General features: G+C 37.9%; 3 protein-coding genes and 1 long non-coding RNA gene across 31 annotated transcripts in view; 2 read left to right on the forward strand and 2 right to left on the reverse strand.

Annotated features, from left to right (window-relative positions):
• Rg (rugose) overlaps positions 1–1735 on the reverse strand; it is a 177293-nt gene extending 175558 nt beyond the window's left edge. For all 15 annotated transcript variants that reach the window (XM_064136363.1, XM_064136356.1, XM_064136364.1 and 12 more), the window contains exon 1: positions 1104–1735. In XM_064136363.1, coding sequence (XP_063992433.1) covers positions 1104–1262 — 159 coding nt within the window. In that variant the 5' untranslated portion in view covers positions 1263–1735. The remainder of the gene's footprint in view (positions 1–1103) is intronic.
• Positions 1736–1869: 134 nt separating this feature from the next.
• LOC135170501 (septin-2-like) lies at positions 1870–4676 on the forward strand. 2 transcript variants are annotated; one of them, XM_064136383.1, is made up of 6 exons: positions 1870–2026; positions 2320–2437; positions 2714–3050; positions 3229–3340; positions 3426–3920; positions 4078–4676. In XM_064136383.1, exons 1-6 carry the CDS (start codon positions 1997–1999, stop codon positions 4249–4251), a joined length of 1266 nt encoding a protein of 421 aa, XP_063992453.1. In that variant the 5' UTR covers positions 1870–1996; the 3' UTR covers positions 4252–4676. The 2 variants fall into 2 exon arrangements, with proteins under 2 accessions (XP_063992453.1, XP_063992454.1); XM_064136384.1 differs by lacking the exon at positions 1870–2026 and adding an exon at positions 2162–2186.
• Positions 4677–4971: 295 nt separating this feature from the next.
• On the reverse strand, positions 4972–22851 carry LOC135170499 (growth arrest-specific protein 2-like). 9 transcript variants are annotated; one of them, XM_064136382.1, is made up of 9 exons: positions 20528–20913; positions 14771–15047; positions 9327–9451; positions 8818–8959; positions 8449–8695; positions 7896–8142; positions 7334–7459; positions 7027–7113; positions 4972–5694 (listed from the first exon to the last, which is right to left on the reverse strand). In XM_064136382.1, the coding sequence occupies exons 2-9, from the start codon at positions 14994–14996 to the stop codon at positions 5623–5625; spliced, it is 1272 nt and encodes a 423-aa protein (XP_063992452.1). In that variant the 5' UTR covers positions 14997–15047; positions 20528–20913; the 3' UTR covers positions 4972–5622. The 9 variants fall into 9 exon arrangements, with proteins under 9 accessions (XP_063992452.1, XP_063992446.1, XP_063992447.1 ...); XM_064136376.1 differs by lacking the exon at positions 4972–5694 and adding an exon at positions 20380–20453 and having other exon boundaries at positions 5750–7113; XM_064136377.1 differs by lacking the exons at positions 4972–5694; positions 20528–20913 and adding an exon at positions 22717–22851 and having other exon boundaries at positions 5750–7113.
• LOC135170505 (uncharacterized) lies at positions 17199–19908 on the forward strand. 5 transcript variants are annotated; one of them, XR_010300387.1, is made up of 3 exons: positions 17199–17318; positions 17425–18559; positions 19067–19908. It is a non-coding gene; the product is annotated as an uncharacterized LOC135170505 (long non-coding RNA). The 5 variants fall into 5 exon arrangements; XR_010300388.1 differs by having other exon boundaries at positions 17289–18362; positions 18427–18559; XR_010300390.1 differs by having other exon boundaries at positions 17289–18362; positions 18442–18559.
• Positions 22852–22915: the final 64 nt, after the last annotated feature.

A 22915-nucleotide genomic window follows, 5' to 3' on the forward strand; every position in this document is an offset into this window, starting at 1 on the left:
CTCAGAGAAAATAAGTAGGAAAAAGTGGATGAAAAAACTTCGAAAGGGGAAGGGGGAATTAGTGCGTGGGTAAGGGTCATATGAGGTGGGGACAATAGGGGAAAGGAAAAAAAAATTGAGGGGAAAGAGCGTGTCATGAGGCATGGTGGACGAGCTGGATCACTACTTGGGGCGACTAAGGATCTGTCAGACGGTGACGGAGAGTCTTCGGCTGTACACATGCGACTCATGTGGTCGTTAACACTGCACTACAAATTCCAAATGAATCCATACTGTAATCCGCTTTCTGGAGTAAACACTTTGGGTAATTAATAAATGTAGTGAACTTGAGAATATTTCAGGTGTATCTTAGCATACGAAAATATTAGACTTGTTCCTTTCTATCGCTAGACACTCCTAATCCAATAAACCTTACAATGTTGAAAGATCATGTCTCGCTTATTCTTTCAATAAAACCATTCCATTGTTTTTTATCCATAATGTTCAAATCACTTTTTCCACAGATTCCTATAAAATAATCAATCTATCCGTTCCCCGCTTAAAAGATGCGAAATTCTATTCCTTATCCCTCACTCCAAAGCCCCTACACCAACCTTTACGTCCCTTGAACTGCCAACCCCTAAAAACCTCTTTCTCAAAAAATCTCATAAAATCCACGCAAACTTAAACTGTAATCGTTACAAATAATATCCTCGACGATTATTTTGCATACATATATGTCTTTATTTTTGTCCTATCCAGCAGAACATTCTCGTCCTCAATATTCCCAAATGACAAGGACAAATGTAATGCTTCCAAACAGAAAATTGCTGCTGCAATTGTACTCCCCCTTCCTTTGAAAATTCACACATGGAGAGGTCGATAATTATCAGACACCTCCGATTGTGTCATATGCACTCGACGTTTGTCATTGGTTCCTCACGCGGCTGTACGTGGACGTTTTGACAGCTCGCCCTGACAGAGAGCCGTCAAGGACATACATGAGGAAGCACTCGACTCCACATCGCGAAAATAAAATTCCCTCGCCCCCCGGGACAAATTTTTCCCCTCATTCTCGACCACCATCGAGTAAAAAATAGATTGATAATAAAAAAAAAACTCACCAAATGAAGAACGGTGTTGACTACCTCGCGATTAGACACCTGTCCAACCTCGATTAAGCCGATCAACACGGCAAATTTGAGGCTGTCGTTCATCGCCATCGCCACCACCTCCTCCGGTCTCTTGATGTCACTAAACGGTGGACTCTTAATGTCCGCCATTATGAAACTCACTTTAATTCACGATCTGCGTATATCAACACTGTTTCTGGTTAAATAACAACAATTAAATACACCAATAGTTTAACATTTAACGCGTTAGTTTATCCGTCACATGATAGTACAACACAAATCGATCTGCCATGTTAGAAAGTGGACACTGTTATGAGGAATCTGGCAGTATGACGGGTGGAAAAGTCCCTAGCTGGATGACTACGCAACTGAATGAGGCAGCCGCCATGGACGCCGTAGCGACAATAGCGGCCGGCGGACGCCGCATGTAACTTTTTCCACGTATTCGTACCTTCTCATCACCAAAATCTATGAAATTTCGTTATTCATTGAACTTTTCAAAAGAAAATGTACTTCACCAAATTATTTACAGCAATCACTCTGGTGCTTTGTTGACGCGGAATGTGAACAGGAGACTGATTGTCGTCTCTCGATAACTTATCGATTTTTGATAAACTCAATTCCGTAAGTCTAGGAATATATTTGGCTAATTTTAGAGCTCTACACAGTCACATACAAATACACTGGGGTTTGATCCTTCACTGGATAATTTTCGTATACAATTTATTCTTGAATTATTGTGATTTTTGCTGCAAAAATGAGTAGAATTTGCTAAAACTCACCCAACACCGCGGCACTTGTACTTGTGTTGTCTGTCTCGCGGCTCTCTCTCTCGCTGGCCTCTCTGATCCCCCCTTCCTGCACGCCCCACCAGTTTCCACAACATGGCGGCAGTCGATGTTGAGCGTGCCAAGGTAAGTACAACAATATTTACGTTATCATCATAAAGATCACCTACACAATGAAATTTTTGTGATTAATTCGTTCTCCTGAGTTTACCCATCTACCAAAAACATTATCAGTCCCCTTTTAGTGCCCAATCACTCACATTTTACATGGTTTTATGGGGCGTTGGTTGGTATCCTGTCAGTACTAAACCCCATGTACCATTTACGGTGCTAAATACCGTTCAATTGTTCTCGTAACACTCAACTGTCAATGACCTCATGACAATAGAATAAAATTAGAATTTAATTTTGAACTTTAGCTCGAGGCAAATATGCGAAATCTCAAATTAGCTGGCCACGTTGGATTCGACAGTCTTCCCGATCAGCTGGTGAATAAATCCGTGCAGAATGGATTTGTCTTCAACATTTTATGTATCGGTGAGTCATGAGAGATTATGTTACAGTAAAAAATTATCCGACGTTTATGGTTCATTTGATACTCATTATTTCGAGTTTAGAGCATCAGTGGTTTCATTAAATTTTTATTTCTCTGTTTGTCTAGCGTAAAAAAAAAACAAATTGCGTAATAGAAATGCCTCTGTACAATTGTAGAATACAGTAAAGACGTATCAAAGAATTTTGATACCTGCGAAAATACCTCGCCACGATAATTGATAATTACGGTTTAAAAAATTTTTTTTTCCTGCGTTTAAGGTGAAACTGGCCTGGGAAAATCAACACTCATGGACTCGTTGTTCAATACGAGTTTTGAGTCTAATCCAAGTCCCCATAATTTACCAGCAGTCAAGTTGAAATCCCACACTTACGAACTGCAGGAGAGCAATGTAAGGCTGAAGTTGGCAATTGTGGACACTGTTGGGTATGGGGATCAGATTAATAAGGAGGATAGCTTCAAGTCTGTAGTGGATTACATCGATGCTCAGTTTGAGGCTTATCTGCAGGAAGAGCTGAAAATCAAGAGGTCTCTGGGGACCTACCATGACACCAGGATTCATGTCTGCTTGTATTTTATTTGTCCTACTGGACATGGGTAAGTTCTTTCAAATTAATAGAAGGGGATTAGTACTATTATTAGGAGAAAATTTTGGTTGAATTATTGATAATTATTTGATATGAAATTATTGATGAAAAAATATCATAATAAAAACACTATGTCATATATAAAATTTTCATAGAATATTCAACAGCAATAATCAAATTTCTTCTAGATTAAAATCTATCGATCTCGTGTGCATGAAAAAAATTGACACCAAAGTCAACATAGTTCCAATTATCGCTAAAGCTGATACCATATCAAAAACAGAACTCCAGAAATTCAAGGTAAGCTCATGAAAAAATTCTAATCCTCAAACTTTAATTTTTCTCATCCGTCAATTCCATGTGAATAATTATTAAATGTTTTTAGAGTAAAATAATGTCAGAGCTCCAGAACAATGGAGTCAATATCTACCAATTTCCCGTGGATGACGACAATGTAGTCGAGATAAATTCCACAATGAACGCACATGTTCCCTTTGCTGTGGTCGGTAGCACTGACTTTGTACGCGTTGGGAACAAGATGATGCGCTCCCGTCAATATCCATGGGGCACAGTTCAGGTGGAAAATGAAACCCACTGTGATTTCGTTAAGTTACGTGAGATGTTGATCAGAACAAACATGGAGGACATGAGGGAAAAAACTCACTGTCGCCACTATGAACTCTATCGCAAAAAGCGACTCGAGCAGATGGGATTCAGCGACGTGGACAGTGAAAATAAGCCAGTCAGCTTCCAGCAGACGTGTGAAGCTAAGCGATCCACTCATTTGCAGGAATTACAGCAGAAGGAGGATGAAATGAGACAAATGTTTGTCGCTAGAGTTAAGGAGAAGGAAGCTGAGTTGAAAGAAGCGGAAAAGGAGGTGAAATATGATTATAATCCTATCTGCTAATGTTTTTTTTTTTTCAATTGAACGCTCTTTTTTATTACGAGAAAAATTAGAAGGGAGATTCTAAAATAATCATTGCTATTTCTCTTGACTAGTTGATTGTTCATTTGGTGAAATTTTTATTTTTCAGCTCCACAATAAATTCGATAAACTCAAAAAAGATCATATGGAGGAGAAAAAAAAATTCGAAGAAAGTAGGAAGAAGTTGGAAGACGATATAGTCGAGTTTAATCGTCGTAAAACTCAAATTGCTCAGCAGTCTCAGCATCACATGCTAACCCTCGGCAAAAGCAAGAAAAAATAATTTTGAACGCCAGCCGAACTGAACGGGGAAATTTTCAAATAGAATGCCTTTTCTTTCCACTATTCGGATATCGGTTACTTTTCTATAATTTATAAACAAAAATAAAACTAGTATTTTTTATTATCGCAATTCAGAAAGGCCGGCGACTCCTGTCGTTGCATTTAATCAAGAAATTCATCTTCACAAAAAATTATGTATTATGATTTATAATTTAAGTTATTTTTAATCAATTATGCGTGCCATTAATCGGTATACAGTACTTTAATTTAGTGATAAACACTCCATAAACCAAATTAATATACCTACATTAATCCGTAAACGGATAATAATTATGTTTATAAATTTGTAAGTGCTCTCTTTACACCCACATCGAAATGTACGAAAATATTTAGGTAAAAATAAAGAGGTCTTTGATAAAACACTAACAGTCGTTAGAATTAAACATTTTATTACTCAACAAAAAATAACAATTAAATTTGAACTTAAACCAACTGTTAAGTTATATCGTAAATATTCAATGAAAACAAACATATCCCATTATTGCCAAGTTAGGAGACTTGCAATGCCATGATTTCTTAATCACAAAAAAAGTATTTCTATCATTTGTATTAATGTGACTAACTCAAATACTGCCAACAAGTTGCCCTAGAATTATTACAATCTAAAGAGCTTTTTAATTAATAAAAAAAAATTTACCACCTCGGTACAAACGATTATTCCCTTGTTCCAGACAAACAGGTACGTCTCACTTAGAAATTGTTCATTTCTCTCAACTCAATTGGTACATATTAACGTACTTATATTATGTTATGGCGAAACTCTGAATTCTCAGGACGAAAAAAAAATACAGTCTTAACAAAAAAAATTCAATTCGGCAATGAAGACGTTCTAGTCGAGAAAGTTACCAAGGGACGTTATTTATTTGCCATTTGTCTCCTTGCAACACAGACTTTCGGCGAAAATTTAACAAAACATGATATTCTACCACCTCATCACTGAATTCATGATTGATTGTTTTTGAAAGTGTCCTGGAATCGATAAAAAAAAAGTAATAAAAAAATAATAAATTAGATTTTTCTATGATAGAGAGTTCCACAATATTTTTTGATACTAATAGACAGCCAATGTTGAATTAAATCATCAGTGGAATGAAGAAACATCAGAGAGTCACAAGTAAAATATTTTTAAACTGTTCAGATGATGATTGGCTAGACGAAAAAAAAAACGGAAACAAAAATTACTTCAGAAATTTTTTCCCAAGTTTAGTATTATCAAGATTATTACTAACTGCGTATTTGACTCAATAGATTTTATAAATTCACGCCATTAATAAATTTTTCCAAGACTATTGTTATATGAAATGAATAAGCCTCAACGTGCTGACACAACTCGTCGTGTATTCCTTTGCTTTGGTATGCCCTTATAAAACGTTCCCTTGCATTTCTGAAAAATTCAATGATTATACAACTATCTCTACAAAAAATTTTCAAACTCCTGATTATTATAACTTTAGAATTCATTATTCTATTGGTTTATATAAAAATACAAAAAGTATCATTAAGTATTACAATACTGAGCCAATATTTGTTTTGTGGTTTGAGGCAATGAGTAACTCCACTAGACTTCAATGACGTGCTGATAAGTGCAAAAGACTTCATAGTGATAGAGTTTACTTAAAAATTGACCATAACCCTCTCCGGTATCGCCTCTTCATACCATATCGTTTGTATATATGGTATCAGAGCGATGATTCTAAAGTGCAATCGTTAACTACCAGGACCTTGTGATTGCCATTTTTCCGAGTGCTTTAGGGAAATTTAACTGTCATTTTAAGCTACTGCGAGGGTCAAATTGAATGTTTTAATCTTCAAAAATGCATGCAAATGTCAAAGTTTCTCTTTTTAAAAAAGGTAAAAGTGAAATGCATAAATAATGGTTCTTTGATGATTTTTTCCAGATTAACTTACGCGTGAAACATGTTCAAGATATACATATGAGCAATGAATATGGGTAGATTATTCCGTCAATATGACCGAAAAAAATTGCTGGATCAGAAGATTATTTTTGCATCTGATTTCACTATCTACAAAAAAGATTTCTTGTTAATTATACAAATACTCAGTCTTCTCCACTAGTCTATTGCCCATTAACGTTGCAATGCTAAATGGAATTGTCATATTTATAATTTTTAACTGATAAAACAACTTGACCCTCTTATAAATACATTACTATCCCGTGCGTTAAATTCGATAATTCTTTGAAGAATGCTAAGAATACATGATTGAATCTTAAACGTCGTATAAGACACGTGAGCATTAATAGCTGATTAATTTTTCCAAAATATTTGTCTCGGCAAAAAACGTTAGACATTGCATTTGAAATTCTCGCATTCAACAGAGATATATTGCCGAATGGACCTTTATCAACCTGATGCTATGAAAAATAGTTTACGAAGTGTAATATTAATACTAACAAATGACAAGTCGTTCACAGAAACTTGTTTCTATACTCGAAATATAATGATGCTTGTGAACGCTGTGAATTTGAACCCTCGAATGATTATTACTGTATGTTTATTGTTTAACGTTAAATCCCCATCCTGAGGCACTGTGCATTGAGTATTACGTGGATGAGATGACTCGAGTGATTATATTAGCGGCCAGATACTGGCTCGGACGGTGGGCTTCTGTACTTGGCGCGTATGTGCAGGAAGCTTGGGCTTTTAAGGCCGTTGTGCGATGGTGGTGGTGTACTCTCACGACTGAGAACCCTCACCTGACATGGATCGTGCCTGGACAAAAAATGCTCCAAGGTATCCCATCCACCGCCAACTCTCACCATCATGTGCCTTCCCTTCAGCAACTGTGAACAGCGGTAAAGAGTTTGTCATTTAATCCAAAAAAATAACTGTCTTTGTTTCAAAACGACAAAACCCTCATCAAATCCATTAGTCCATTTTATTTCAATGTTCCGTGGTTTTTAATGATGAAAAATGAGTCAATTGCCTGTAAAGAGCTCGCACTTCGTGACACATATGGCAAGTCTCCCTGGGGGGGGGGGGGAGGAATTAAAGAGTCCTTACCCTAATGAAAACATTGCGACCAGCTATGTGATAGCGTCCCTCTCCAACTTTTCGCACTTTCAATCTCGAGCATTTCTCGTGTGAACATTGACATAGTCTTTGAACCTGCTCGGCTACACGTCGCACCTAGATTGTGGGCAATTTTATAATTGAGTCTTTATAGGTATTAGTTTTGTCTCTTTTTACTACTCAAGTTATAAAACAAGACAGAAAATATTTGCGTGAAGCTCGTTTTACGCATTGAACTTTGTACAGATGTCTTCTAAATCCATGCTTTCTCACAATACTTCAAAAAATAATGTAGAAAATAATTATGCAAATACACGAAGCATTCACCCTAACTATACTAGTCTGAGAAACTTCCTTTTCAATTAATTCTTCCAAAATAACAAAATCTTCGAAAACTGTTCTGCATTGGAAACGAGAAATAATTCACATGTGTTGGCATGGCTTTAAATCTTAATCATTAATACCATTAACGCACGGCTATCTATCACCACCAGTGAATAAAATTTTATCCACGACAAAAACTCATGTATCATGCATTCCTTTTAAGAGATACCTTTCGATCGAGTTCGGTTACTGGTCCAACGTGCTCGGGGGGTTCAGCGGGTGATGGTGAGCTCACCGGTGATACCTCATCAGGATCCTCGGCACTACCCCGTGACCAGTCGTCCTCTGTCGTATCACTGGGTACACCGTCGCTGCCCGTGGGTCCATTATCACTCACAGATCTACGCATATCTGTCTCGATAGGCGTGGTCGGTGAGGCGTCGAGCCATCTCGATGCAGTTACTTCTGATGCCGAACTTTTTTTCGAAAGAATGAATTTCAGTATCAAAGGTATAACATAGCGTAATAACAAGCAAAAACTATGTCGGTTGGCGAAGATGTCGCTTTTAAAACCATCTAGAGAAAAGTAGGAAATTTTAAGACTGGGACAATGTCGGCTGATTGGGAGTGTGGCTGACTGTATGATTAACATCTGTAGGTTTCAATTGGACGAATAATTTACACAGTTGTGGAAAATCCATATCCCGTATTGTTATTTTATCAAAAATATTCCTTATACTTGGCTTGATTCCTAAAATAATTCATCTTGTATCCAAACAAACCTGCTGTGCTTCATTATCTCATTTGAAGGTCTTGGAGACGGCGTGGGCGATGGAGGCTGGAATTGCCATGAGACAAGACTGCTATGAGATATACCACTGTCAGACATACAATGTAGATCTCTCTCCTGTTCAGCAGCGATTTCCCGTTCAAGCTGAACGAGTCCAGGTGGTTCTAAGGAATACTTTGAGGCCAATCGGGCGACCTCCAGCAGACACAGCACCACATTACGTGGCTGTCCATGGAGCACTAAAAAAAATTTCAATACAATTGACAATAAAACGTTGAAATATAGGGTCACAATTCGCTGAGTGTAAAAGCCTCCCTAGAATTGCAACATTTGGGTGAGTAAAATTTCAATATAAACCTACCAAGATCGTCGCTCTCGAACAGCAGATTTTCATGTACCCCAAGGCGTCTACAAAATTGTATAAAATTCTCCATATTATCCCTTGAAAAAAAGCTGCGTCTCGCTGCATTCTCCCAGCATCTTCCACGTATCACGGGGATGGGCTGATGACACCGTAAGATATAAAACAAATAACAACCAATATAAACCACTAATTTCGCCACCAGGGTTTCGATGTTTTTAGGCTCATACGCAACAAGTTGATCGCGTGCAGCCGTTTCGACACCCAAATTAACCCAAGAATCACAAAAGTGATGGAATTACCACTATTTTAATGAGACCCAAACTCCGACTAATTCATCACTCAACAAACTACTTTCGACTATGAAAGTACTCAATTTATTCATTAAATCCAGGGACAAAAACATACTGAACTCAAACGCCAATTATTTCACTCTTTTGTTCCATTGAAAAGAAATTGTCCTGTTAGTAATAAAAGTGATCCAATTAATGAAAATTTTAATTACTCACCCCCTTGGCGCGTCCTGCATCGATAGCAGCTCGTGCTTTTTCCTGGATAACACGAGCCAAGCGACAGACTATCACGCCATTATCCAAAACATCGAAGAAATTCTCACCAGTTATATGATCGACATCTGGAACATAAGGAAAAATTACCACCCAAGGTGTAGTTCTACGCTCGCTCATACGTACTTGAACAAAGCGTAAATGTGAGTGTCTGTCGAGTTTAAACTCTTATGCAACTCATCGTCACGATTCTATGATTAGTCTCATTATTGTTATTAGATTGAAAATAAAAATGAAGTAAATGTTATTGGCGAGGGGTAATGACCCCGGATGTCACTCCTCTGGTTAGACAAGTCCAATGAACAGTGAGCATTGTCGTCGTGACAATGAGGGCCCGCCTTTGTCCAGGAGAGTAAACTCTGTTTACAGGGGAGATCTTAGGGGATGTGTTGTCGGTTCATTGAGCAGTTTTCCCAATATTTCTTCCAAGTACCTAAGTACCAATGATGAACAATTAAAATCATCGATAGACTGAACAAATTGGAAGATTCGAATTGTTTTACCTCTAAAAAAATTGCTGACGCAATAGACTTTAGATTCTTCTAAGAAACATGTAGATATCTTGAGTAGATTTCGATATGCCTGGACTATAGAGAATCGTAATTTCTTGTGACTCTGCAGAATATCACCAACAATGGGCTTGCTCTCGGCAGTTAGTTCAGGGTCGAATGCAAAATCATCGAAGCTCATCACGTGTCTCCGAGCAAAAGAGTAGGAATAAAGCATATCGGCGAAAAACAAAGGTTTCAAGCCCGATCCCAAACGAGTCAGAAAAATTATCAACACTCAATTTACGATTATATGGCAATAGTAAAGCACAGTCCATGGACTAGACGAAGACAAGATCCTTCTCAATTCTTCGAGTGCCTCAAAACCTCTCCTGCATTTTCACCGAAGAAAACAAATACCGAAAACTTCGAAGGCGTGGCTAAATGCCAGAATGTGTGAACAACACGTGTGATAAACTATTTATGTAAACCTGTGGTTAATGAAAATGAGTTGGAGAATTGCAATTACGGTATAAATGTTTTGGCGTGATCTCGGTCACCCGGAACTTGAATCCATCTGCGGGGAAACAACGTGTGCAGTACAGTCCCTACACTTTCGACGGTTTTGCAGGAGATCATGGGTGAGTCGAGAGGTTGTCTTTAAAGTCACTCAAGTGGATAACACCATGTTGGGAGGAATTCCCAGACGTACTCAAGCATTAATTTGTCAACTGGTTGCTGATGAAGAAAAAAATTAATTTCATTTACTAGTTTTGGAGATAAGGGGAATTCTTAATGGGCTTTTATTCCACGGATTAAGTTTTTCATACCATGACGCGTTTATATTTCTTCGAATAAGCATTATAGATGTTTGGGATCATCAGAATTTTTTTGTAATCATAGAGTCCATCGTTAATATACTTAGGTGATTGTTATTTCATTTTTATCCCGGGAAGAATCTCACAATGTCCGTAACTATCTATCTATTGATCTGATTACCCTGTCATAATATACATGATGAGTTCTACTCGTTTTGCAAGATGAGAGAGTCGAATAATTGTGGGCTATAGAACCTTAGAACTTTTTCGTTTTCTTTTGTTCGAAACGTTTTTTATTTCATATTTTCCAAGTCAAAACGTTTATTTCCGATGTTGGAGCAGAGCCAAATGCGGTGCAGTCACGTGAGAGACTGTCCTGAGAAGTGTACGAGCCTTGTAAGCCCTCAAGAAAAATTACACGAATATATATATATATATATATATAGCATTTTCTGAAAAAGGGCCACTAGAGTTTTTCCAACTCGCACATTTAGAACAAAGAGAAAAATTCCCTCAGCAGTGATACGAGACGTCTCGTTACCTTTATGTGGTCATTGAACGCACGTAGATAAGGAGACAGAGGATATCGATAATCGATCACCGTCTCACTGGATTCCGGCACTGCGCATGAATTGAGACATGGAAGGAGATACCTGGTGGTTTGTCAAGCCATCTAATCTATTACGACGGATACTTCGTACAACTGAGGAAACGAAGCAGGGGCCGATATTTGATGCGGGGGAATTGTTTCCGGTTTTCTGGGTGTGTTTTGAATTTACAATTTTTTTTCTCTTGAAAAAAAAAATATACACTCATGATTGAAAATTTGTTGAAGCATTTGACTTTTTAATAATTCGAGAGGAAAGTCAATGAATTACAGTAAATATCTAATCTTTGGAAAGTAGAACAGTCGCAGACTACAGTCATCCGATCACTTCAAGTGATTTATTCTTTAGCACACACATACCTCCATAAGTTCAAGATTTAGATTAAAAAAGAATAAACCCAGTAAGCATGAAGGATAAAGGAAATAAGTCACGCTTTATCGATAATCCATGACATCCATACTCTTGGGGTCACAACGTTGCAACACAAGGAGGAAAACGGAGTGTAAAGGGTCGTGCCCATGGTACCAACTCGGTAATGTCAATTTATGCGTAATGCAGTAATGCGTTTGCCGCTGTGAGGGTCGGATTATTACGACTGACCAGGGGTAGGGGAGAGGGCGCGTACGCCATCATGACGATTGAAGGAAACGAACCAGGGTGGGCCGGATTGACATCCGGTGAGTCAGAAGAGCGAGTCGGTGCATTGTCAAGGGAGCGTAGGATTTCCGTGTCCCATCAACCGACGTCGATATACCAATTGCATTTTTTTTCCGTGCAAAAAATATTATTATTATGAATTTCATCGAATTCTCATTTGATCCCCGAAATTAGAAGCTTTTTTTTGTTAGAGATATTTTTTAAAACTTGTAAGACTTTGGATTAAATGTAAACTTTTCAAGTTCTACAAATCTATCTAAAAAGTTTTTTTTCACTTACTGGATTGCTTTATTTACTTAATTTGCCACATACAAAAAAAAATTGTGATGAAGAACTCTAAAAACAGACTATGCAAATAAACCAAATTGAACTCTCGTAAGAGCTCAGAATGTAACTATTGTAAAATTATCACGATTGTCCCATACTCGAGATAATAGAAGAGAGCGAATCGAATTTCTCACGATCGACTGGTGAACGTGTAACCGGGAGTCTTTTGACCCAGGAAGCACAATGGGAAGCAGTGTCTTTTCTTTTCGCATTTAAACTCGCCCCGAGCCCTCAGCATACAATCTCACTATCGGATCTCGTATTACTTGACAAAGGAACCGAATGCCCCAGCTAAGCAAGAATGTCTCGTGCGAAATCTCGTCTATTACATTAAAGAGCCCCAACAATGAGACCAACTCGATTACTTTCCATCTCAATCTATTTTTTGCATCAGTTGAGTCAGAAATTTCAAAGTTCTCATGCAGTTCATTAATTTTTTGTCATTAAGGGAGCATTTTCATAGAGTTTTGCGATAGTACATCTCGTTTACTAATGGATCTAATTTTAAAACTAGTCAATTGATTTTCATTATAGGAAAACCGTTAACGATGACCAGAAAATGGTAATTCCTTGGAAAAAAATGAAATCTGCTTTTATCGATGTACCAGCTCTTTCTCGGAATCCACAAGTAACCCAATAACTCGATAGCACAGTTTCACCTCTTAGGTATGAGGCCCCACAAGGCCTCGGCAATCTACCAGCTGAGCCGGTTAGTATTACAACTTTGTTTCATTTTGCCCTTTTTCTCATATTTCTTCATCATTTTTTTTTTCTCTTACACCCCATTTTTTAGTCACGAGACCTGACTCACAATATCGAAACGTAATTGCACCCTTCGTGGGGTACCTTCTCCATTTTCAATGTACAAGAAATTCTTGGAGACATCAGTGCCGTTAAAAATTGAGTTTTAATGGAGAGATCAGGTTGATGAAAATTCAGTAGATTAATTACACTACGGTGAAAATTGATGGTTCAAATGAGGTGGTAAACAAGAAACGTCTGACAGTATAAAATTATGGATGCTAATCGGACGGCTTTTTATGCTGCAGAACTAAAAAAAAGCTTCGACCGAGAATAATTTCTTCGAAGTGAAAAAATCTAGACAGCTCGAAGCAAGCAGATGAAAAGTCTTCAATCTGCTCGAACTATTAACGTAAATAATAATACCTAATACCAAATGATGCCAATGTTTCAACTTTACTTCCTAATACTGAATACTTAATAATATTTTTTTACCTATGTACAATTTAGTGTCACTCTAATCTAAATTCGACGATTCTCCGATTTTCCGGGGGAAATAACTCGGCAAGGTGAACCCCCATTAAATCGAAACTCGCAGTGGTAAACGGATGCGCAAATGTTATGAATGAGTATCCTTTCCCACGTTTAAACACATGTCGTATCTTTGTGGCTCAACTGTGGTGGTTACCACGTTACAAATGACAATTTCTTCCAGTCCAAGAGTGGTCTGGTTCACCATCTGGCGACAGCCAAAACAGGCCCAATATAAACTTTACGAGTATGGTGAAAATGAGTCCTACTCCCAAGAAAAAATTTTTATCATCTATGTAGTGTCTTTCCAAGTAAAAAACTGACTGAAATATTTCGTATTATATGAATGAGAACATTATTTTTCCCAAACATAAAAAAATTAAAACGTTGAATACATTACTACTTTTCATTCATTTACAAATGATTAATGATTGTTTCACCGGGAAGAATGACAAGAAGTCCCTTGAAAGGAACTTTACTCGATATCATTGTTAGAGTTCTCGGTATTGACGTACACATGCTTCGAGGAGCTACAGAATGAGAGAAAACGTTTATTAGATGCGCAGTGAATGGCACACGACGTGCATTGAATGAAATACGAAGCGAACGAGCTATCCGGTGCTTTGGAGGCGAAAGGGGCGAAACGCGCGGAGGAGGGGGATATAAAACGAATGAGGGATATGAGAGAAAAGAGAAGAGAGTGAATGGAACACGCCAGGCACGGTAGACACGACCAAAATGATCGCCTGATACTCATTGCACTCGCTTACGTCACGAATGCATACATTTTTTTCCCTTTCGTCAAACATGATATAAAATCCTAACAGAAACGTAATAAATAGTAGTAGAAATATTAATCCATTCATTGATTCTTCAAAATCATTCCTTTAGAGGACATTGTTGGAAAATTATTAATAGCACCATTTGCACAGAAAAAATCAAGCACTCTCATATTTCCCTAAGCATTCCCCCTTAAAAACATAATAATATTTTACAACAATATAAAAATTCAGAATCAAATAAACTTCACCGTTGGTTTCATTAAATTCCACGACGCACATAAAAAAAAATCCACATCATAAATCACATGCAATTGCACCCCAAAAATTCCGCACAAGTTTGCACCCAAGAATCGCGTGCGAAATAACCACCAAGTTTCACCGGATAAAACTTTGATGGATTACGGATTATATAGCAAGGGTAATTTGTACACTTACTTATCGTCTTGTTGATCCAATCGGCCAAATCCTCCTGGAGCGGGATCAGCTGACGGCTCTGAGCTGAATGAAGGCGCTCATGATAGAACTGAAACTCTTGTTCTTCGGGTGAGGGACGTGGTATGTCGGCACGTGAAAATGCTGAGACTGAGGATGGACCCCAACTGCTACGATAGCGTGTATGCTGCGTTGGAGGAAATCTATTTGATGTGTACGACAACTTCATTTTTGTTTCGGTAATTGTCCGTGATTAGCTCCTCTACAAATGATGATTTACCTGTGAACAGAGCGAACAATATTTTTATACTAATTAATTCAATCATCAAATTGCGTTATATATATATACATATATATATTTGATGCATAAAATTTATCATGAATACTCAGCAGCTCCTTATAATTCATTTAAAACACACGAAGAAATGTACCAGGTCCTTGCGTGAGTCAACGGTCTCAAATTTATTAAAATTCCCATCACTGTTTTCTTCCTCCAAAAACATGATTCCGCAAATACTATCCACATCGACGGAAAAAACTCCATCTAATGAGACCCTCCATCGCTTAATTCCCTCCTAAAAATTCCCATATTATGCATAAACAAAAGTTTCGTGACGTCGGTGATCCTAACATTAGCCCCGAATCATGAAGAATAAACTCGCCCACAATCCTCGTAAAAATTTGCTTCCTGATTTTTCAATTACCCAAGGCTCCAATCAGACAACGACTTCCATCAACGATAAATTACCCCGTGTTACTGCCACGAATATACGTGTTGAAATGCCGATCAAAACTGCGAAAAAAACGTGGGTGACCGAGTGAAACAAATATATAAGAAACTGGATAGAAAAATAATAATAAATATTGTAAAAACTTGTGGACGATTCCTCCTACGCTGTCCTTCGTTACCGGATCCGTCTATTATACTGCGTTTCATGAATAAAATCGACCGGAGGACGAAAAGTGATCGCTCAATCATTCACTGGCAAACAGCAGAAACGAAGAATGAAGAAATTCAATCGAATAAGTTTTTGATAAATCGGCTCCTATTTCACCTCTTTCAGAAAGACATTCAATACTGATAAGTGAAAAATAATCTTCAAGTTGATAAAAACAGGTTGCAAATACATTGCATCACTACAAAAATAAAGATGGACGTATTCTAATCGCATTAAAACCGAGTTTGACCGAGTTTCATTACCTCCTATCCCAATATATCACTCACAAATCGCACAATATATAAATGGCCATTGGAACAAACCGTCTAGGTATGCGGTTACAATACCCATAGAGACCCGCTTCGAAAAATGTGTGCTCTGCTAGGGATAAGACGAATGTTTGTCAACTAACCAGACAATCAGAAAAATCATGAGCCTCGTCCTCATCACGTTGGTAGACGTTTGTTTTGGAAAATATTTGAGAAAACTGAACACCAACCAAATCAGGACAAAATCAGGATTTTCATTAGTATTGTATGATAAAACAAATATATTGCCATTGAGGCATTTTCAATAAGCCCTCGTCCGAACACTAGCCCCAACCGAAATGAATTTGTGGAGATGAAGCGAAAGGAACAAAATGAAAATTATAATAATAAATGCAGAAATTTTGAGTTCTTCATCATGGTAGATACAGGCTAGAATGAATCCAGAGTTTTTCACGTGGGCGCTACCCCCATTACTCTGTTGTTGCATTCATCATGGTGTTTGTGAACGTATAAAACATGCTAAATGTTCTATGTTGTATGTAATGTCACTGGTGGTTATTCTTTTTTGTGCTTTGGGGGCATTACGATATGCGAGATACACCGAAAGAAAGAGAGAGAGATACTGATAGAGATATAACTGAGGCGTGGGAACACTTCCATTCGATTCAAGAGCTATACCTTATGTCAGTGTTTACGTGATGTGCGTTAGAGTAGGTGGGCCTTATGTGAGCAGGCATCACCTGATTGTAGAGGTCATTGGAAAATAATTCAAAAATTGTGAGAAATTAGACTATGAAAATGCAGATACTTTTGAGAATATTTTGTTGAAAATGATACAACACGTCCTGGAAATAATTATTGAAATATCAATTTTGATGAAAGTCCAAGAGACTTCGTCAATGACAACTCCAATTTTTTTTTGGACCAAATGCTTATATTAAACTAGACGACTTCAATGAATTATGGATCCTATCAGTTTGACGACCTGTACTCTTCTCTGGATTTCTCTTTCTCTCATATCTCAAACAAATTGTCACTTGAGAATAGACAAAAACCACAATAAAAGGAATGTTTTCATAAACATACTTCATGTTGAGTTTACCTTAAGCGTTTCTGGGTGATTAACTACCAGAGAGGTAGTAGTAGGCTGTGAGTGACTAATGAGGTGAGAATAGTCGATCGGTCGACTGATTCAGAATAAATCGATGAATCGGGCTGAGCCTATGGCTCTCTATGGAATAATCGCAGTCAACTGAGAGAGCCCTCAGCAAGCTTGCCTTCCAAATTCCTCTGTAGAACGGAGAGCGAAATTACTAGATGGTATTAAATACCCTGCAGCATATGGTGAGTCCATTGCACAAGCGTACTTCCAATTTCTCATTGGGTTTTATGCCCCGATTACGACAATTCGATAATCACGAGATGGAAAATTTTAACCATGTGTTTGAAGGATATGCGTTATTTTGTGAGGTGATATATGTGAATGTGAGGATGGCGAGTGTGGATGAGGGGAGACGAGATATAAATAACGGATATTGAGCCACCCCCGGTGGTGTAGTTAATCGAGCCCGACGCTCAGAGCTCGCATATTCATGCAAAAATGCTTGGATGTGCATGGACTTGACTATTCCTGACGAATACGTGAGGATCTGATGCCAGGAATAACAACGGTATTCAGACCGGCATTTTTTTAAACGATCGATCGAGGCGTTTAGTTTGCGGGATTCCAAGGACCAAGGTTTGTTGCAATACTTCAACCAATGCTGAAAATGAATTTATTCTTTTAGAAAATCAAGTAAATTTATTTGGTAATTTTTCTGATTATTTTTCACCACTGGTATCCTGCCCTCTTGGTGAAGCAACTCACTTCCAATTTTCAAACTTATGATAAAATTTTGGGCCTCAGTGAGCTCTAAACTTTCTCGAAAACTGAAGAGGAGTAAATAAGAAAAAAAATCATGGCTAGAGAAAATCACCGCAGTGCGAAATTAGTGCGCATCAACTTCGTGTTTTGAAATGCATTGGAGGAACTGGACCGCATCTATGGTAAGTATGCTCCAAGCGACGAGCGTGAGGCACTCCGCTGTGGTTTCCTATCATCGCGAATCAGGGAATCTAGCAAACAACTTTCGAATAAACTGACCGACTCCTTTTGTTCAGTGAAGAATTGAGGGAAAACCCTAAGACGAAATGTTAAACTTGAATTCCAATTAGGACTCTTCAAAATTCTTTCACTTACACGACGAACCAACGAAAAATCGAAGAACGATTGGTCATTTACACCAATTATTCTCAATTAAGTACACCTTAATTCTCCAGAATTTCCCCCCTCTTGGATTTTTACCGGAGCGAACTGGACTTTTGCCAAAATCGAAAGTTTCACTCCGGGTACGTTATTTTCCGCTTCTGTGAGCCCCCTGGATGCCAATGAGACAATTAAATGATTTTTTAGATCATCATCTTTCAGCGCACGACTATGATTGAACGCACACCAGTAACCACTACATCTGACACCTTTTTGTAACGGCGTAGGACGATCATCGAACTGTTACATCATCGTAGCGGCAGAGGCGCGTAACATGCAAGTTAGTACCGGTATATAATACGTATAGTAATGTGCACATTCATTGAAAATCAACGGATCGAGGATTTTCAGAAGTTTCTTGGGATATGTTATTCACTACCTTATTTGTACTTTAATGTGCAATCATAAATCGTCATCAACTGGTATAAAACGAAGGGGGAAAAATGATTCTTTTTTTTGCAGGTAGAGAAAAATATTTAGTAAAAATTGCAGCACAATTCACGTGATTACTGAACAAAGTACAGAGAAAGATATTATGAACTTAAAGTTAAGATATACGATGGCACAAAAAAACCATAAAAGTTGATCAGGATGTTAACAAAAAATTTAATGCACTAGCAGGTGTTCAGCTGTTTAAAATTGTCACCAATCAATGTATGAAAATAAAAAACACTAGAGCAATTAAGAAATCACAGAAAGAATCCAATTAAGCATTATAAACAGAGCGTGCTAATAATTTAATTACACTTCCGATCAACGTCTGAAACCTCGCAAATGTTCTCCACAGAGGAAAAATGCATTAGCCGGAGATTAATTAAACCAAGGAAGCACCCCTAGCCATAGAGATGGTTGGCGAGGTATTTCATCCCCTCTGGCTCGATACTATATCAACACTCCATTCGTGGATGCTACAACAGGCAGGTGTAGAAGGAAAAACGATGGTTTTACTCAATCCTCTCTCTTTTTATTTCAAATGGAGAGTAATATGCCGTTAACAGTAATAAGATTATGATAATAATACAGTTTTAGAGCGTGATTTTCCGTCAATCGTTTTACATCCCTGCAACGTGAAATAACCCGTCTGGTGCAGTATGTCGGGCTTCTCGCACCCGGCGCGGCGTGCAGAAGCACTTGAAAGATAAAAATGTTATTATTTTCCCTCAGTGCTTACTCCTAACTCTGTGTCAAAGCTGCAAGACTTTACGACTATTTAACAGGTCATTATGTTAATGAAATCACGAGTGGCTGGATTTAAAAAGTTGGGATCAGTCAATCCGTTAGATGAATAAATTAAATTTTTAGTAACTGTCACTTAGGAAAAATTCACGCGGGCTTCATTGAAAAACTGATTTGTTTTTTCCTATCGATGATTAAATCACTGAAAGCTCACGCTAATGAAAGCTAATTTTAATAAATGCTCTTTAACCATTCCAAAGTGGTTGTCCTAATTACACAATGGGATTATGCATCCCCATATTAAAGTATACTCAATTCAGTTACCGTTATAATTAAACATAGAAAAAAAACATGGAAAGTGCATTTATAAGCAACCACCACACTCTGGCCAGGAGACGTTCCGAAGAAAAAAAAACACAATAGATGACGGAGATCCCTTCCTGTTCCGTCACATCTCCGTGATTTCCTCGTACACACTTTTTCCAAAAAACTGTATTCCAAATTTTATAATTAAAAAAGTGATGTGGATCAGTGACATGATATCCTTTTTTTTCATTATCGTCTGCATCAAGAACATGTACTTTTGACAGCGTCAATATATCTACCTTGATAATCATCGAGGAATTGAATAAACAATCAGCCTGAGACTGTGACTTTCACGATGTTGTGAAAAATCATTTGTTTTTCAATTGGTATGTAAAACGAGATAGGCAAATGGACGATGAAATGACAGTTTGCCACATCTAGGAAAAACTTACTATATGCCTTTATTCCTATGAATAATTTATCCTTAATGTAATGAAAGGCTTGTTAATGCTTCGATATGCAGGATGTTCATGATAAACCGTGCAAAGATAGTACTCCATGAGAATTTATTCTATTTCCGTAAATATTGTGGAATTTAAGCCATTAAAAATAACTTACTTCTCTCAGTTGCCTCTCATGGCAGAATTTCTTGACAAGACCTCGATATTTCGGCATGTGACACCAAGTTGAAACTGGCGAAAAGTTCGGTGCACGACAAAAAAAACCCAATGCAAAATAATGAAATCCAATATGGTGGAAAACTCACCTTATCCCTCCATTTTACCGCCACAACCGAATCACCGAAAAAATCCACAGAAATAGCCGAAATCACCCATCACAATCCTTTGATAACTGAGAGCACAGCCATACGTATCGGTCAACTGGTCACGACTGTCTCGTTGGGAAGCTCACCGTATTTTAATCCCTCTCCTAGGGTTCTCTCTTTTTGAAAGCGAACGGATGAGTGAAGTAGCGAGGGGACCAGGCGCGCGCTTCCTTTATAACTCAACAATCGACGCGTGCACTACGCCGTATCACGCCGAACTCACTTCTGAAAAACCTCTGTTATACCTCTCTCTGTCGACGACTCTTTCCCGTTTGTGTCCTGGCAATTCAACTTCCTCTCAACGAAGGGAAAAACCTTGATCTTTCTCTCCTCCGTGTACTTTTGCGTTACTCACTGCCGCCATTTCTCTTCATACCCCCTCTTTCTTCTTTCCACCCCCACCAAATCAACCAAACGACCACGTGCACCGGCCGGCACTGACCGCCCATGGAAGATGAAAATATAAAATAAAAATGCCAGAGAAAAATAATATAAGGGAACACACCCAGAAGCATATGCCCATCCTCTGCTAATCATTATAATGCATATCTTGTTTTGTTTGAATGGTGAAATTAATAATTGAAATGTCAAAAATTGACAGAGAGCAAATGCAGAAAAATAATTACATGGATTTCTGGTACATTCGATGAAATACTGAATTGACTATTTAAAATTTATAATGCAAAAATTCTCCGGATCTATTTGCACTATATCAATAATATTTGAGTGAAATTTTGTCGATTATATTTTTTGATATGGAGATAAGCAATGTTGATGGCGCAGGGTGGACAGGGGAGGGATGAGACAGAGGCTGTGCTCCATTCACATGCGCTCGGCGATTTGTCAGGGAGGGAGTGCAGTCGGAGGGACGGTGGCTGTGTGGTTCCTTAATCAATACTGGCGTTCCTCACCAACGCTATCTCTAGAGATGTGTGTGTCGATATCCCTGACTTTCATGGACCATGAAAATTTTAGAGAAAACCGTCGCTGGGTTTTCAGCGATATTTTGTCAAGGGTTGGTGAACACTGATATGTCGGTTAAAATAACAAATAAACTCGGAAATTTTCTTTTTTAAAAATTGAAATACTCCCTCTCACTTGGAAATAATAATCTCCTCGCAGGACTGCCTTTAATGCAATTCAATTCCTCTTTATAGTAGTTTAATGACTTATGAACGTATGAAAAATTGAAAATTTTGAATTTTATGAAATCAGCGTTTTTATACAAAAGATTTTTTTCATTATTTATTAGTCGATGGCGCTTATTTTCTAGGAAACATGAAAAATGTATAGTCAATGAAGATAAAAAGACCATGAGGTATGGATGGGCGGTGGTACGTGGTACGGCGCCGTAAACCGTGACGAGTAGAGGTTGTATATTGCGCTTATGTATGTAAGTGATTTTTGTTTCATGAAAGGAAAAGACGAAAGATGGTAGGTACCCTCGAGGCACTTTGGTTCCGGTTCAAAAGAAAATTGTAATGGGAATTCCCCACTCTTTTGCTTATTGACTTTTTTCCCCATTTGTTTGGGTATTTACGGGGTGGTATTATGAAAATGATCAATAAGCGTGAAACGATTGATTTTTTGGAGAGTAAGTTTCACTCCGAAATCAATATATTCCGCAAGTCTTTTTCTCAACAACTTTCCACATTTCAATTCTATTGTCCTGAATAGGTAATAACCGCAGGTGGAGTTGTACCGCAAGTAGTTCGAAAAGGTTTTAGTTCATTTATTGCTAGAGGCGACAATTCTCAAGGGCATCTCGAGAGGAAATACTAAGACCCTATGAGGCTATTTGTCATATCTTATTGTTGTTAGCGGGAATGTGGAAATTGCTGATAATTGATGATTCTAGGATGAAATATTGATACTATTTCTCGTCACTTTAGTAGCGAAGTGGTATAGCGCGATATGTCACTGTTGACTATTAATCAGTTTTCGATAAATATTTCTAAATGTAGCTAAGAAAGGAAATTCATTACTGTGACCGTTTTTATAGAATGAATTGAGCAGTACAATAAACTTTTTTTTACTATAATTTCGTGATTTCTGGTTGATATAGACATATACCAATTTATCTCCTGTTAGCCTTGTACTACTGATTTATCTGAAACGGATAAACTTACCTCCCAGAATAGTTGAAATATGCTCTTCTAAGGGTGAATCGCGACTAGTGATTTTTGCGTGTCTGTCAATTGAGATGAAGTCATTAACAATGATCCACTGTTCTGTCCTCCATTGGCGTCTTGTAATGAAAGAATCCCTCGACATAAGCTTTGCCTAGTATTCCACAGACAGAAAATTTTGGCGAGAGCTAACGGATGG

This window comes from Diachasmimorpha longicaudata, chromosome 17 (assembly GCF_034640455.1).
Source record: "Diachasmimorpha longicaudata isolate KC_UGA_2023 chromosome 17, iyDiaLong2, whole genome shotgun sequence".
Classification (NCBI taxonomy): Eukaryota; Metazoa; Arthropoda; class Insecta; order Hymenoptera; family Braconidae; genus Diachasmimorpha; species Diachasmimorpha longicaudata.

Excerpts from the sequence above, each read along its gene's own strand:
- LOC135170501 (XM_064136383.1), top strand. The coding sequence starts at position 1,997 with ATGGCGGCAGTCGATGTTGAGCGTGCCAAG. Across the intron at positions 2,027-2,319 it reads TCGATGTTGAGCGTGCCAAG|CTCGAGGCAAATATGCGAAA; the intron begins GTAAGTACAACA and ends TTTGAACTTTAG. Across the intron at positions 2,438-2,713 it reads CTTCAACATTTTATGTATCG|GTGAAACTGGCCTGGGAAAA; the intron begins GTGAGTCATGAG and ends CCTGCGTTTAAG.
- LOC135170499 (XM_064136377.1), bottom strand. The coding sequence starts at position 14,996 with ATGAAGTTGTCGTACACATCAAATAGATTTCCTCCAACGCAGCATACA. Across the intron at positions 9,452-14,770 it reads TTGGATCAACAAGACGATAA|ATGTCGATCATATAACTGGT; the intron begins GTAAGTGTACAA and ends CTTATGTTCCAG. Across the intron at positions 7,114-7,333 it reads GTCGCAATGTTTTCATTAGG|TTGCTGAAGGGAAGGCACAT; the intron begins GTAAGGACTCTT and ends CGCTGTTCACAG.